Raw genomic sequence first — 13,415 nt, 5'->3', positions numbered from 1 at the left:
TATGGGAATTCTCTTTACAGTTTGATCAATTAAATATAGAAACATCCCATGCAGGTTGAAATTTTTTGAAAAGTGTTAGTGGCTCAAGTATGTCCGACTCTTTGCAACCCCATGGACAGTAGCCTGCCAGGCTTTACTGTTCATGAAATTCTCCAGGCAGGAATACTGGAGTGAGTAGCCATTTCCTTCTCCTGGGGATCTTCCTGACCCAGGGATCGAATCTGGGTCTCCTGCATTGCAGGCAGATTCTTTAACATCTGAGTCACAGGGTAGATACAGGAAAATTTTGCTTTTGCAGCTTGATTATAAGGTTTCTTTGCCCGTTACTTGTGTGTGATGCACATAAGGTGTTAATACATTTTTCTTTAATGTTTTTATTTGTTTTAATCTATTCTATTTGTCCTTTACATATATAACTACATCTGTGTTATCAGTCTTAATATGCAAACTTCCAGAAGGAAGAATCTTCCATATTTATTCCTCTGGAAAGTCTTACTGACGTATCTGGTGTAAATAATACACATTACCTGGTAGCTCAGATAGTAAAGAATCTGCCTGCAATACAGGAGACCTGGACTGGATCCTTGGGTTGGGAAGATCCCCTGGAGAAGGGAATGGCACTTCCTTCTCCACTCCAGTATTTCCACTCCAGTATTCTTGCCTGGAAAATCACATGGACAGAAGAGCCAGGTAGGCTACAGTTTAAGGAGTTGCAAAGAGTCAGACACAACTGAGTGACTGAACATAAAAAAGCTCACTCTTCTGGAGTTTTATCCCTCTCAGTGAAATTTTGATATCTTCTAATTGATTTTTCCTTAATTTCTCTCTGATTTTTCATTGTTAGTGTATATGAATACAAGGGATTTTGTGTATTACTTTTATATCCTATGACTTAATTATATTAAGTGATTAGCTCTAGTAATTTTCTAGTGGCATTTTTAAAGGCTTTTTATGTATAGTATTATGTCATCTGTAAACAGTGAGAGTTTTACTTCGTCTTTTATAAATCTGCATTCCTTTTATTTCTTTTTCTTCTCTGATGGCTGTGGCTAGGACTTCCAAAACTATGTTGAGTAATAGTAGTGAGAGTGGGTACCCTTGTCTTGTTCCTGATCTTAGAGGAAATGCTTTAAGTTTTTGGCATTGAGAATAATGTTTGCTGTGGGTTTGTCACATACAGCCTTTACTATGTTGAGGTAGTTTCTTCTGTGCCTACTTTCTGGGGAGTTTTGGGGTTTTTTTAATCATAAATGGGTATTGAATTTTGTCAAAAGCTTTCTCTGCATGTATTGAGGTGATTATATGTTTTTATCTTTCAATTTGTTAAGATGGTGTGTCACGTTGATTGATTTCCGTATATTGAAGAATCCTTGCACCCCTGGGATAAAGCCCACTTGATCACTATATATGATCCTTTTAATGTGTTGCTGGATTCTGTTTGCTAGAATTTTGTTGAAGAGTTTTGCATCTATGTTCATTAGTGATACTGGCCTATTGTTTTCTTTATTTGTGGCATCTTTGTCTGGTTTTGGTATCAGGGTGATGGAGACCTTTTCTTCTGCAATTTTCTGGAAGAATTTGAGCAGGATTCTGTTAGTTTTTTAAAAACAGTCAAGTCTAGTATTATTGTTATTTTAAAGGCTGCATGTGAGAGTGGTTAAAAATATGGGGTGTGGATTTCTCCCTCTTGCAATCAGGTGTAGGAAAGCTGTTGAAGCCTAAAACGATTCTCTAAGGCAGGTACCAATGTGATAAACTTACCTTATAACATAATATTTTGCTCTTTGCAAATAACTTTGTTTTCAAAAATTCATCTGCAAACCTCCTTTTCATGTAATTTTAAAAATCAAGAAATTGGGAAAGGGAGTATGCTTTAGAAAGCTTCTGAAATAATATGTCATAAGAATAAGTTATTCTTAAGGCTTTTGTCATTTCAATAAGTCCTTTTATTCCCTGTGCTCATTCCTATATGGAATGTTACATATTCCAAGTCAAACTGGGAACTTTTTTGTTTATTCCCTCTCCATGTTTATAGGTAAAATAATTTTGTTTTTGTTATTAAGTTAATCTTAAGCATATAAAGAAATATAGCTACTTTATTATAATCACATTTCATATTTTGATCAGCTGCCTTTCATCTATGGGGAAATGAGGCTATAAACTGACTTGAATGCATAGAACTAGAAAAAGACTTAGAAAAGGACAAGGAACCCATTGCCCCGAGTAGAAGTTTTTCCTGAAACTAAAAATAATGTCTATTAAAAATGTTTAAAGTATAAGATCCTGAGCTGTTATTTTATGTCAAATTGGTTACAGAAAAAAGATAAATGACATAGTTAGATCATTAGTAAACTAATCAACTTTATCTTAAAAGAAACCATGCATTTCATTGGTCAGAACTTAGCCACATGACCACAGCAAGCTCCGATGGAGGCAGGGAATGTAGTTTTAAATTCTTGGCAAATGTATACACAACTGAAAACTAGGATTTTATTATTAAGGAGTAAGAAAAGAATGGATGTTGGGGTAGGCAATACCATCAGTTTTGTGTTCCTGTTTTATGCTGAATCTTGGGTCTAGCTGGTAGAAACTCAAAGCACCTCTTTCTGTTTTTGTTATGAGCTGTGGTTTCTTAATTTAGAAAGCTGGCTTAATTTAGAAATCTTGTTTCTTCTGTGAAGTATCATTCCTTTATTTGGCAATCTTGTCTGACTTTTGCTCTCTTCTTTCCTCTTGCCTTTCAGCTGTTTTGGAAAGAAGTAAGATTTAGACTTCTCCATGTTAACCATGAGCGTGACACTTTCCCCTCTGAGGTCACAGGACCTGGATCCCATGGCCACTGATGCTTCACCCATGGCCATCAACTTGACGCCTACTGTGGAGCAGGGTGGAGGAGAAGAGGTGATGAGAGGCATGGATCCCGACCAGCAGTATGAAAAGCCTCCCCCATTGCATACAGGAGCCGACTGGAAGATTGTCCTCCACTTACCTGAGATTGAGACCTGGCTCCGGATGACCTCGGAGAGGGTCCGAGACCTAACCTATTCAGTCCAGCAGGACTCAGACAGCAAGCATGTGGATGTGCATCTAGTTCAACTAAAGGTAAGGACGGTCTCTGGGCTCAGGTCCATTCCAGACAGAAGTCTGAAGGTGGCTGCGGTAACTAGAGCCTGAGTTCTGTAATTCTCGATGAGAAAGCATCCAAGAAGGAAATCAGAACAACAGGTTTGAAACTATTATTTTTGTAGCTAAACATGGGCAGGTTTCTTTCCTGGTTTTACTTTGTGAACTGAGCACCTAAAATAAAACTGACCTCAGGGGATAATGCAGAGAAATGAGGAAAGCAGGGGGGCATTTTTGTGCGATGCCATAGAAATCAGTAGTAAAGAATAAAAATATTACAAAAGGTTTACTAAAGACTCTCATAGATTAAAAAAAAAAAAAAAAAAAAGGTCAAACTGAGCCATGATTGTATATGTATGTGATTACTACCTCCTGTTGAAGTCCATGCTGCCTTTGTGGCAAACCATGGATTCTGGCATGGTGGGGGAGGGCAGTGTTTTCCTTTTAGAATGAGTTCTTTCATCCAGGTACAATGCATCATGCAGAACAAAGGTGCTTTTATAACAACTCATCTAAAGTTCAAACATTAAAAGAATGTGTGTAACTTCTTGAGCCCTTCAGAAGCCTGACTGTTGATAATAATGAAATGGAGATACTAGTGAAGAGTGCTATTAATAGAGATTTTGGCCTGGGGATCTCAAGATACAGGGAATCTTGCCCTCTGACGGCCTCTTCTCTCTTCCAGGTTCCCAAGGGAAATACACGCTCAGGTCAATGGTGGGCAAAAAAGCAAGGCAGATTTATAACCAATTAGGGCATTGGCCCGGAAAATCCCATGGATGGAGGAGCCTGGTAGGCTGCAGTCCATGGAGTCGCAAAGAGTCGGACACGACTGAGCGACTTCCCTTTCACTTTTCATTTTCATGCATTGGAGAAGGAAATGGCAACCCACTCCAGTGTTCTTGCCTGGAGAATCCCATGGACGGAGAAGCCTGGTAGGCTGCAGTCCATGGGGTCACACAGAGTCAGACACGACTGAAGCGACTTAGCAGCAGCAGCAGCAGCAGCAGCAGGGCATTGGCCCCAAACCCCAATGTAATTTTCTAGTCAGTTAGGTGAGATCCTAAGGAGAATTCCTCTGCCTGAACTGGTTCATATCAAATGATCTACAACCAAAGATCAAACAGATTCTTGGATCTTAATGCTTAAGTGACTTATCAGATGCAGCCATCATCGTGAGGGGAAAGGACAGTTGAGGGAGCACAGGTGCCCCAAATCCTGGAGCTGATCTAGCTCAGCCTCCTCAGACTGGCTCAGCAAATCTGGGACCCAGCTACTCCAAAAGAGAGAGTTTTCAAGAAAGGGAAGGGGAGGGGTTTTAGAGAGAAAAAACAAAAAGGCCAGAATGCCAAGGTGTCTTGGCCTTTCCCAGGCTGAGCAGGTGGGGTGATCTTCTTTCTATAGGTTCTTAGGAAGGAGAAAGCACCAAAAGGGTATCAGAGACAGCTGGGAACAAGCTTTACTCGAGTGCCAGCTGGCTGGTCTTCCCCCTGTGGCAGCAGAGTGTGGTGTGTCCTGCTGCACAGTCCCTTTAATCAGAGGAGCAGCCCTCTAGCTAGAGAAGGAAATGGCAACCCACTCCCGTATTCTTGCCTAGAGAATCCCAAGGACAGAAGAGCCTGGCAGGCTACAGTCCATGGAGTCGCAAGAGTCGAACACAACTTAGTGCCTAAACCACCACCACCACCAGCCCTCTAGCTCCTCCAGATTGGAGATAGAAGGAAATCGGGGGCTCCTCAGCAATCCTACTCTCCTCTGTTCCTGCTAATGTTGCACTTCTTCTGTGACTCCCATGAGGAAATGCAGGATTGAGTTTGCAAGGAAAGTTAACTGTTGCTCTCTAAAATGAGATCTTCCCAACCCAGGTATCAAACCCAGGGCTCCCACATTGCAGGAGGATTCTTTGCTGTTTGAGCCGCCTGCTGCTGCTGCTAAATTGTGTCAGTCATGTCCGTCTCTGTGTGACCCCATAGACAGCAGCCCACCAGGGAAGCCCAATTAAGCACAGAATCTTTCAGATTTACACAGAAAATGTGGTAAATGATAAATGAGAATGGGGGGATGGAAATCTCCTTATAAGACTCCACTAAAAATGCTGCTGCTGCTGCTAAGTCGCTTCAGTCGTGTCCGACTCTGTGCGACCCCATAGACGGAAGCCCACCAGGCTCCTTTGTCCATGGGATTTTCCAGGCAAGAGTACTGGAGTGGGGTGCCATTGCCTTCTCTGACTAAAAATGCTAAGGGCATCTAAAAACAATGTGTCAACTAACAACATTTAATTGTATCAATAGTGCGTAGGTAAAAACTTAAATTTTCATTCCATATGGAACATGAAGTTTTGTATGTCAACCAGGATTTTGTTCAGTGTTGAGAAATCCCCTGTAGGGCAGTTTACTTTTTCTCATTGGAACTGCCTATTACCTTCTCACTCACTCTTCCTGCCTCCATCTAGCTCTGTCCCACTGTGTGGTCTGTCTGCCCTGCTGAGAATGGAGCCCTTGAGAGCAGGAAGTCAACACAGTGGTCACAGAGTAGTTAATAACATTTTAAGGGGTAAAGTGAAATTGTCTTATGTTAACTTAATTCTAGGAGTTCTATTATTACTTTCTTTGATGCTTAGTTTATCGGGTGACTTAACCAACAGTCTCTGAATATTATAATAACAGAATTTTCTAATAATAAGTCTAATAATAGAGCCCTTCTGCCTTGAACCCAAAGTCAAAGAGCTCTGATGAGTGAGCTATGGCCCTGTCAACACAAGGGTTTAGTTTTGGTCTCCTACTTATTTAAGTTTCCCCTCTGTGTAATATTTTTTTTAATCAACCAATTAAGCATTTAGATGCATTTAAAAATATTTTAAATACATGTCATTCTTCAGATTTCCACACTGGATCCCCAAGAAAAAAGGGCTCTGGGTCACAGAATTTTATATGTGGAATCACAGCAAGACATCCTTGTAGAAGCAGCTCTTAAGTTGGTGCTGCTGCTGCTGTTGCTAAGTCGCTTCAGTCGTGTCCAACTCTGTGCGACCCCATAGATGGCAGCCCACCAGGCTCCCCTGTCCCTGGGATTCTCCAGGCAAGAACACTGGAGTGGGTTGCCATTTCCTTCTCCAATACATGAAAGTGAAAAGTGAAAGTGAAGTTGCTCAGTCGTGTCCCACTCTTTTCGACCCCATGGACCGCAGCCTTCCAGGCTCCTCCGTCCATGGGATTTTCCAGGCAAGAGTACTGGAGTGGGGTGGCATCGCCTTCTCCGAGCTCTTAAGTTAGGTGCATGCAAACCAGACAGGCAGGCCCAGTCCGGGGGCAAAGCCAGCCATCTGCTGTGGGGCATCGGTTGTCTTTATGCCTTGGTGAATTATTCAGTTTATTTATTATACAGTGAAAAAAAAAATCACAAGGATGGGAATACCGTGGCTTTAAGGACCGTCTTGTTGTTGTTCAGTTGCTAAGTCATGTCTGACTCTTTGCACCCCATGGACTGAAGCATGCCAGCCTCCTCCGTCCTCCCAGAGTTTGCTCAAATTCATGTCCTTTGAGTCAGTGACACTATCTAACCATCTCATCCTCTGCCACCCTCTTTTGTTTTGTTTTTAATCTTTCCCAGCAACAGGGTCTTTTCCAATGAGTTGTCTCTTCACATCAGGTGGCCAAAGTGTTGGAGCTTCAGCATCAGTCCTTCCTATGAATATTCAGGGTTGATTTCCTTTAGGATTGACTGGTTTGATCTCCTTGCAGCCCAAGGGGCTCTCAAGAGTCTTCTCCATCACCACAATTCCAAAGCATCAATTCTTCAGTGCTCAGTCTTCTTTATGGTCCAGCCATCTAGGCACAGATAATTTCTCAATTTATGTATATCCATCACAACATTTTCTAGGAGCCCCAACTTCCTAACAGACATCTTATGTCTCTAGTGAGCATCTCAAACCGATATGCTCATTGAAAAGCCCTGAATGCCTCCCCAGTGCTGTCTTCCCAATTTCAGTAAAAGGCACCCCTTTTTTTGCCAAGCCAAAACATGACTCCACACCCCACATATATGTCTGTTAAAAGTTCTAGGGATCCATCTTCAAAATAGGCCCTAGATCCATTCACTTCTCCCTATACTACTGCTGCCAGCTGGGTCAAGCCGTGTTGCTGCTTGCCTGGGCTACTTTTAGAGCCTCTTCTACTGTGTTGCAGTTTATTCTCTGCATAGCAGCCATGAGATCTTGTGAACATGTAAATCGGTCATGTGACTCCTTGCTCCCTGTTGGCTTGTAATAAAATCCAGCTCTCTTCCTGTGGCTCTGTCTTTGCCTGCTTCTCTATCCGTGTCTCCTGTTACTTTCCCCTTGTTTATAAAGCTCCAAGTGGATTGAAAGTTCCAAAGAAATGTTAGGCTGGTTCTTGCCTCATAGCTTTTCCTGTGTCCTCTGCCTAGAAACGCTCATCCTCTAGCTTGATCTGGTAGATTCTGGATCCTCATCAAACAGTGAGCCAGAGGCACGGTCCAGTTCTGATATCTGGAGGCACAAACCTGGGAGAGGGTTGAGCAGGGTTTGGGAGTGAGCTGGGACACATGCTATGGTTGGTGAAAGGCAAGCACAGAAAAAGGAGTTACCCTTACCTAACTTGTCTACACACCTCAAACTCCCTTTCACACTGATTGTTCTAAATCTTGTCGTCATGGTCTTCTCTACCATCCTGTTGGTATATAACTTACATTAGCTGGGACATGCTTTTGGAAAATGTTCAGAGTGGGGTTCACCCTCTGATTTTATATTAAATGTCACTTTCTCAAAGAAGCTATTCCTGATCCCTATTCTTAAAACACTCATCTCCTCCCCCAGCAATTATCTAGTCCACTATTCATCTTATTTTTGGTAATAGTTCTTATCATTAGCTTTAATTTCCTTATTTACTTGTTTGTATTAGTTCCAGGGACCTCAAATGTATAATTCTCCACTGTATCCCAGTTGCCTAGGGCAAGGGCTGGGCATCTTTGGGTAGCTCGGTTCGTATATGTGGTTGGATCACTTCATTTCAGTTGAGTCGCTCAGTCGTGTCAGACTCTTTGCGACCCCATGAATCACAGCACGCCAGGCCTCCCTGTCCATCACCAACTCCCAGAGTTCACTCAAACTCACGTCCATCGAGTCAGTGATGCCATCCAGCCATCTCATCCTCTGTCGTCCCCTTCTCCTCCTGCCCCCAATCACTCCCATCATCAGAGTCTTTTCCAATGAGTCAACTCTTTGCATGAAGTGGCCAAAGTACTGGAGCTTCAGCTTTAGCATCATTCCTTCCAAAGAAATCCCAGGGCTGATCTCCTTCAGAATGGACTGGTTGGATCTCCTTGCAGTCCAAGGGACTCTCAAGAGTCTTCTCCAACACCACAGTTCAAATGCATCAATTCTTCAGTGCTCAGCCTTCTTCACAGTCCAACTCTCACATCCATACATGACCACAGGAAAAACCATAGCCTTCATTAGATGGACCTTTGTTGGCAAAGCAATGTCTCTGCTTTTGAGTATGCTATCTAGGTTGGTCATAACTTTCCTTTCAAGGAGTAAGCGTCTTTTAATTTCATGGCTGCAAATTTCATGGCTGCAGTCACCATCTGCAGTGATTTTGGAGCCCAAAAAATAAAGTCTGATACTGTTTCCACTATTTCCCATGAAGTGATGGGACCGGATGCCATGATCTTTGTTTTCTGAATGTTGAGCTTTAAGCCAACTTTTTCACTCTCCACTTTCACTTTCATCAAGAGCCTTTTTAGTTCCTCTTCACTTTCTGCCATAAGGGTGGTGTCATCTGCATATCTGAGGTTATTGATATTTCTCCCGGCAATCTTGATTCCAGCTTGTTTCTTCCAGTCCAGCATTTCTCATGGTGTACTCTGCATATAAGTTAAATAAGCAGGGTGACAATATACAGCCTTGACGTACTCCTTTTCCTATTTGGAACCAGTCTGTTGTTCCACGTCCAGTTCTAACTGTTGCTTCCTGACCTGCATACAGATTTCTCAAGAGGCAGGTCAGGTGGTCTGGTATTCCCATCTCTTTCAGAATTTCCCACAGTTTATTGTGATCCACACAGTCAAAGGCTTTGGCGTAGTCAATAAGGCAGAAATAGATGTTTTTCTGGAACTCTCTTGCTTTTTCCATGATCCATCGGATGTTGGCAATTTGATCTCTGGTTCCTCTGCCTTTTCTAAAACCAGCTTGAACATCAGGAAGTTCATGGTTCACGTATTGCTGAAGCCTGACTTGGAGAATTTTGAGCATTACTTTACTAGCATGTGAGATGAGTGCAATTGTGCAGTAGTTGAGCATTCTTTGGCATTGCCTTTCTTTGGGATTGGAATGAAAACTGCCCTTTTCCAGTCCTGTGGCCACTGCTGAGTTTTCCAAATTTGCTGGCACATTGAGTGCGGCACTTTCACAGCATCATCTTTCAGGATTTGAAATAGCTCAACTGGAATGCCATCACCTCCACTAGCTTTGTTCGTAGTGATGCTTTCTAAGACCTACTTGACTTCACATTCCAGGATGTCTGGCTCTAGTTGAGTGATCACACCATCATGATTATCTGGGTCATGAAGATCTTTTTTGTACAGTTCTTCTGTGTATTCTTGCCACCTCTTCTTAATATCTTCTGCTTCTGTTAGGTCCATACCATTTCTGTCCTTATCGAGCCCATCTTTGCATGAAATGTTCCTTTGGTATCTCTAATTTTCTTGAAGAGATCTCTGCTGCTGCTGCTGCTGCTGCTGCTAAGTCGCTTCAGTCGTGTCCGACTCTGTGTGTCCCCTTAGATGGCAGCGCACCAGGCTCCCCCGTCCCTGGGATTCTCCAGGCAAGAACACTGGAGTGGGTTGCCATTTCCTTCTCCAATGCATGAAAGTGAAAAGTGAAAGGGAAGTCGCTCAGTCGTATCCAACTCCTAGCGACCCCATGGACTGCAGCCTACCAGGCTCCTCCATCCATGGGATTTTCCAGGCAAGAGTTCTGGAGTGGGGTGCCATTGCCTGGTCTTTCCCATTCTGTTGTTTTCCTCTATTTCTTTGCATTGATTGCTGAAGAAGGCTTTCTTATCTCTTCTTGCTATTCTTTGGAACTCTGCATTCAGATGCTTATATCTTTCCTTTATCTCCTTTGCTTTTCGCTTCTCTTCTTTTCACAGCTATTTGTAAGGCCTCCCCAGACAGCCATTTTGCTTTTTTGCATTTCTTTTCCATGGGGATGGTCTTGATCCCTGTCTCCTATACTACTACTGCTAAGTCACTTCGGTCGTGTCCGACTCTGTGCGACACCAGAGACGGCAGCCCACCAGGCTCCCTTGTCCCTGGGATTCTCGAGGCAAGAATACTGGAGTCTGTTGCCATTTCCTTCTCCAGTGCATGAAAGTGAAAAGTGAAAGGGAAGTCGCTCAGTTGTGTCTGACTCTTCATGACCCCATGGACTGCAGCCTACCAGGCTCCTCCATCCATGGGATTTTCCAGACAAGAGTACTGGAGTGGGGTGCCATTGCCTTCTCTGATGCAATTGTCTCCTGTACAATAAGTCCAAATCTGTATGGTCAGTGCCTTCTCTCCCTGTAGGCAGGCTTGCTCTGGAATTAACAAGCAGGAAGCCTGCTTGGTGAGGATTGAATTAAGACAATGGCATTGGATGACTCAGGCCCAAATGCGTTTGGGACAGTACTCTCCCATGGGGGAGAGTCTGTGAGTAATTCAGGAATCTTGGAGATCTTGTCTGGGGAGTCTGCCTGGGAGAGTCTATTCTTTCTATAGGTAGCTGTATTGGTCTTCCTCCCAACCCACTTTCAGTTTGACTCCTCCTTTGGTAAGGATTTCAGTCAATAAACTAGAGGGCCTGAACAATTCTTTTTCTTTAAAGGTAACTAAACTTGTCTTCTGGTCATTGTGTTGATCTGAAAGTTTATTAATCAGAGACTACTCTTACCAACCTATTTCCAAGTTCTTAGGGGAAGTTTTATTATAACCCTTCAGATCAGATCAGATCAGTCGCTCAGTTGTGTCCGATACTTTTCGACCCCATGAAACGCAGCATGCCAGGCCTCCCTATCCCTCACCAACTCCCGGAGTTCGCTCAGACTCACATCCATCGAGTCAGTGATGCCATCCAGCCATCTCATCCTCTGTCGTCCCCTTCTCCTCCTGCCCCCAATCCCTCCCAGCATCAGAGTCTTTTCCAATGAGTCAACTCTTCGCATGAGGTGGCCAAAGTACTGGAGTTTCAGCCTTAGGATGAACTAAAAACCACTAAAGTCCCCAAAATGGGAGGGGGTGGTGGTTATTGTTCTAGAGGGTGAATTAAAAATGTCTCACCTTAAGATTAAAATATGTAATCCACAAATTTTGCTTCTTAGCTTCCAGATACAATACTTAAGGAAGAAATATGAGAGGCAAGCTGAACCATTTTTAGAAATTCTCCCCCACCCCTCCATCCCACCCCCATTCCTTTGGATTTGGAGGCTGTTCTGTGCAGGAAAACCAGAACAAGAACCTTAAAAGGGTTTGACTCTAACTGCAATTTCTGCTCTGAATTAATATATTTGGGTGCTAAATAAGTGTAGATAACTATGCTTCCTGATTAACAGTCATCTTAGAATATTATTTATATTCCTGGAAGCATGATAGCAGGAAAGAGACAAGCTTAGACTAAAAGATGTGGCTGGATGACAAGTGAAAGTCTTGAAGTGACTTTACTGGAATCAGCTCCCTAAATAACACACTTAAGATTCTCAAAGTTAGAACACTGAGTAGGTACTGTGTTTATAAGATGTTCTGACTGGGCTATATCCAGACTGAGATTGTGCCTGACATGTGGAATTAAATCTAGATACGCAGTGACTCACATGGAGGGCCTGGAGGGCTTACTGGGGAAAAGGCTTGGATCCTCTCTACAGCTGGGATTCTCATATCAGATGTACCTGACGAACTGAAGACAATGGAAGTCCTGGGATGATGAACTCCTGGAAGGGGATTCACCTTCATTATGGGGCAAGGAATCTTCCCCAGAGCAGGGAGGGAGTATGGTTGTGGTAAAGTGTGTTCTCAGTCCTAGAACCCATCTTAAGCAGCCACCACCTGGCAGCATGGTACCCAGGGAAGGGAAAGGGCTGTGGGTATAACTTGGAGGACCTGTCTCAGCTGTCTCTGTGCCTGGGTGCTTGGGCTTCTCTCCTCCCCTTGCTCCACAGATATAGAGGGAAAGAATATTCTCTTTCGCTTACCACGGAAGCATAACAGGCTCTGCCTATGGTGGCAGAGGTTGTACTAAGGTGGCAGTTGTGGAGTCTACTGGCTGGAACAGTGAGCAACAGCCAGGGTGAACTCTTGGGTACATCCAAAACACACCACAGGCATTTCATAAATTCTTTATAACAGGAACTCTGAGTGGAACTAAACTTCTGACATCATAGTTTAGGGCTTAGAGGATCTGATCTTAATAAACTGTGTGAAATATTCAATTAAAAGATTTTTAAGTAGTTTTCAGTTTGTAATATTTTGTTGTTCAGTCACCAAGTTGTGTCCAGCTCTTTGCAACCCCATGGATTGTAGCACACAACGCTCCTCTTTCCTCCACTATCTCCTGCCACTTACTCGTTTCAGTTGTGTCTGACTCTGTGCACCCCCATGGACTGTAGCCTGTCAGGCTCCTCTGTCCATGGGGATTCTCCAGGCAAGAATACTGTACTGGATTGCCATACCATCTTCCAGGGGATCTTCCTGACTCAGGGATAGAACCCAGGTCTCCCACATTGTAGGCAGATTCTTTACCATCTGAGCCATCAGGGAAGCCCTGGAGTTTGCTTATATTCATGTCCATTAAGTCAGTGATGCTATCAAACTATCTCATCCTCTGCCACCCCCTTCTCCTTTTGCCTTCAGTCTTTACCAGCATCAGGGTCTCTTTCAGTGAGTCAGCTCTTTGCAGTCAGGTGTCCAATGGATTGGAGTTTCAGCTTCAGCAACAGTCTTCCAATGAGTATTCAGGGTTGATTTCCTTTAGGATTGACTGGTTGGATCTCCTTGCAGTCCAAGAGACTCTCAAGAGTCTTCTCCAGGACCACAATATGAAAGCATCAAATCATGGGCACTCAGCCTTCTTTATGGTCCAGCTCTCACATCTGTACATGACTACTGGAAAAACTATAGCTTTGCCTATACAGACCTTTGTCAGTGAAATGATGTCTCTTGCCTTCTAATACACTGTCTTGGTTTGTCATAGCTTTCCTTCCAAGCAGCAGTTGCCTTTTAATTTCATGGCTGCAGTCACC

The 13,415-nt window shown here is 43.3% G+C and overlaps 1 protein-coding gene across 4 annotated transcripts in view; it reads left to right on the top strand.

Annotated features, from left to right (window-relative positions):
- Positions 1-13,415, top strand: part of AKAP6 (A-kinase anchoring protein 6) — a 599,671-nt gene that overhangs the window by 209,447 nt on the left and 376,809 nt on the right. For 3 of the 4 annotated variants that reach the window (XM_086363674.1, XM_086363676.1, XM_086363675.1), the window contains one exon: positions 2,745-3,102. In XM_086363674.1, coding sequence (XP_086219800.1) covers positions 2,779-3,102 — 324 coding nt within the window. In that variant the 5' untranslated portion in view covers positions 2,745-2,778. Of the gene's footprint in view, positions 1-2,411; positions 2,527-2,744; positions 3,103-13,415 lie in introns of those variants that run through there. The other variant, XM_086363677.1, reaches the window with a different exon arrangement.

The sequence above is a fragment of the Bos grunniens genome, chromosome 21 (genome assembly GCF_055505025.1).
Source record: "Bos grunniens cultivar Pamir isolate PY7600 chromosome 21, Bosgru_T2T1.0, whole genome shotgun sequence".
NCBI lineage: Eukaryota > Metazoa > Chordata > Mammalia > Artiodactyla > Bovidae > Bos > Bos grunniens.
This window is presented reverse-complemented; position numbering and strand designations above follow the sequence as displayed.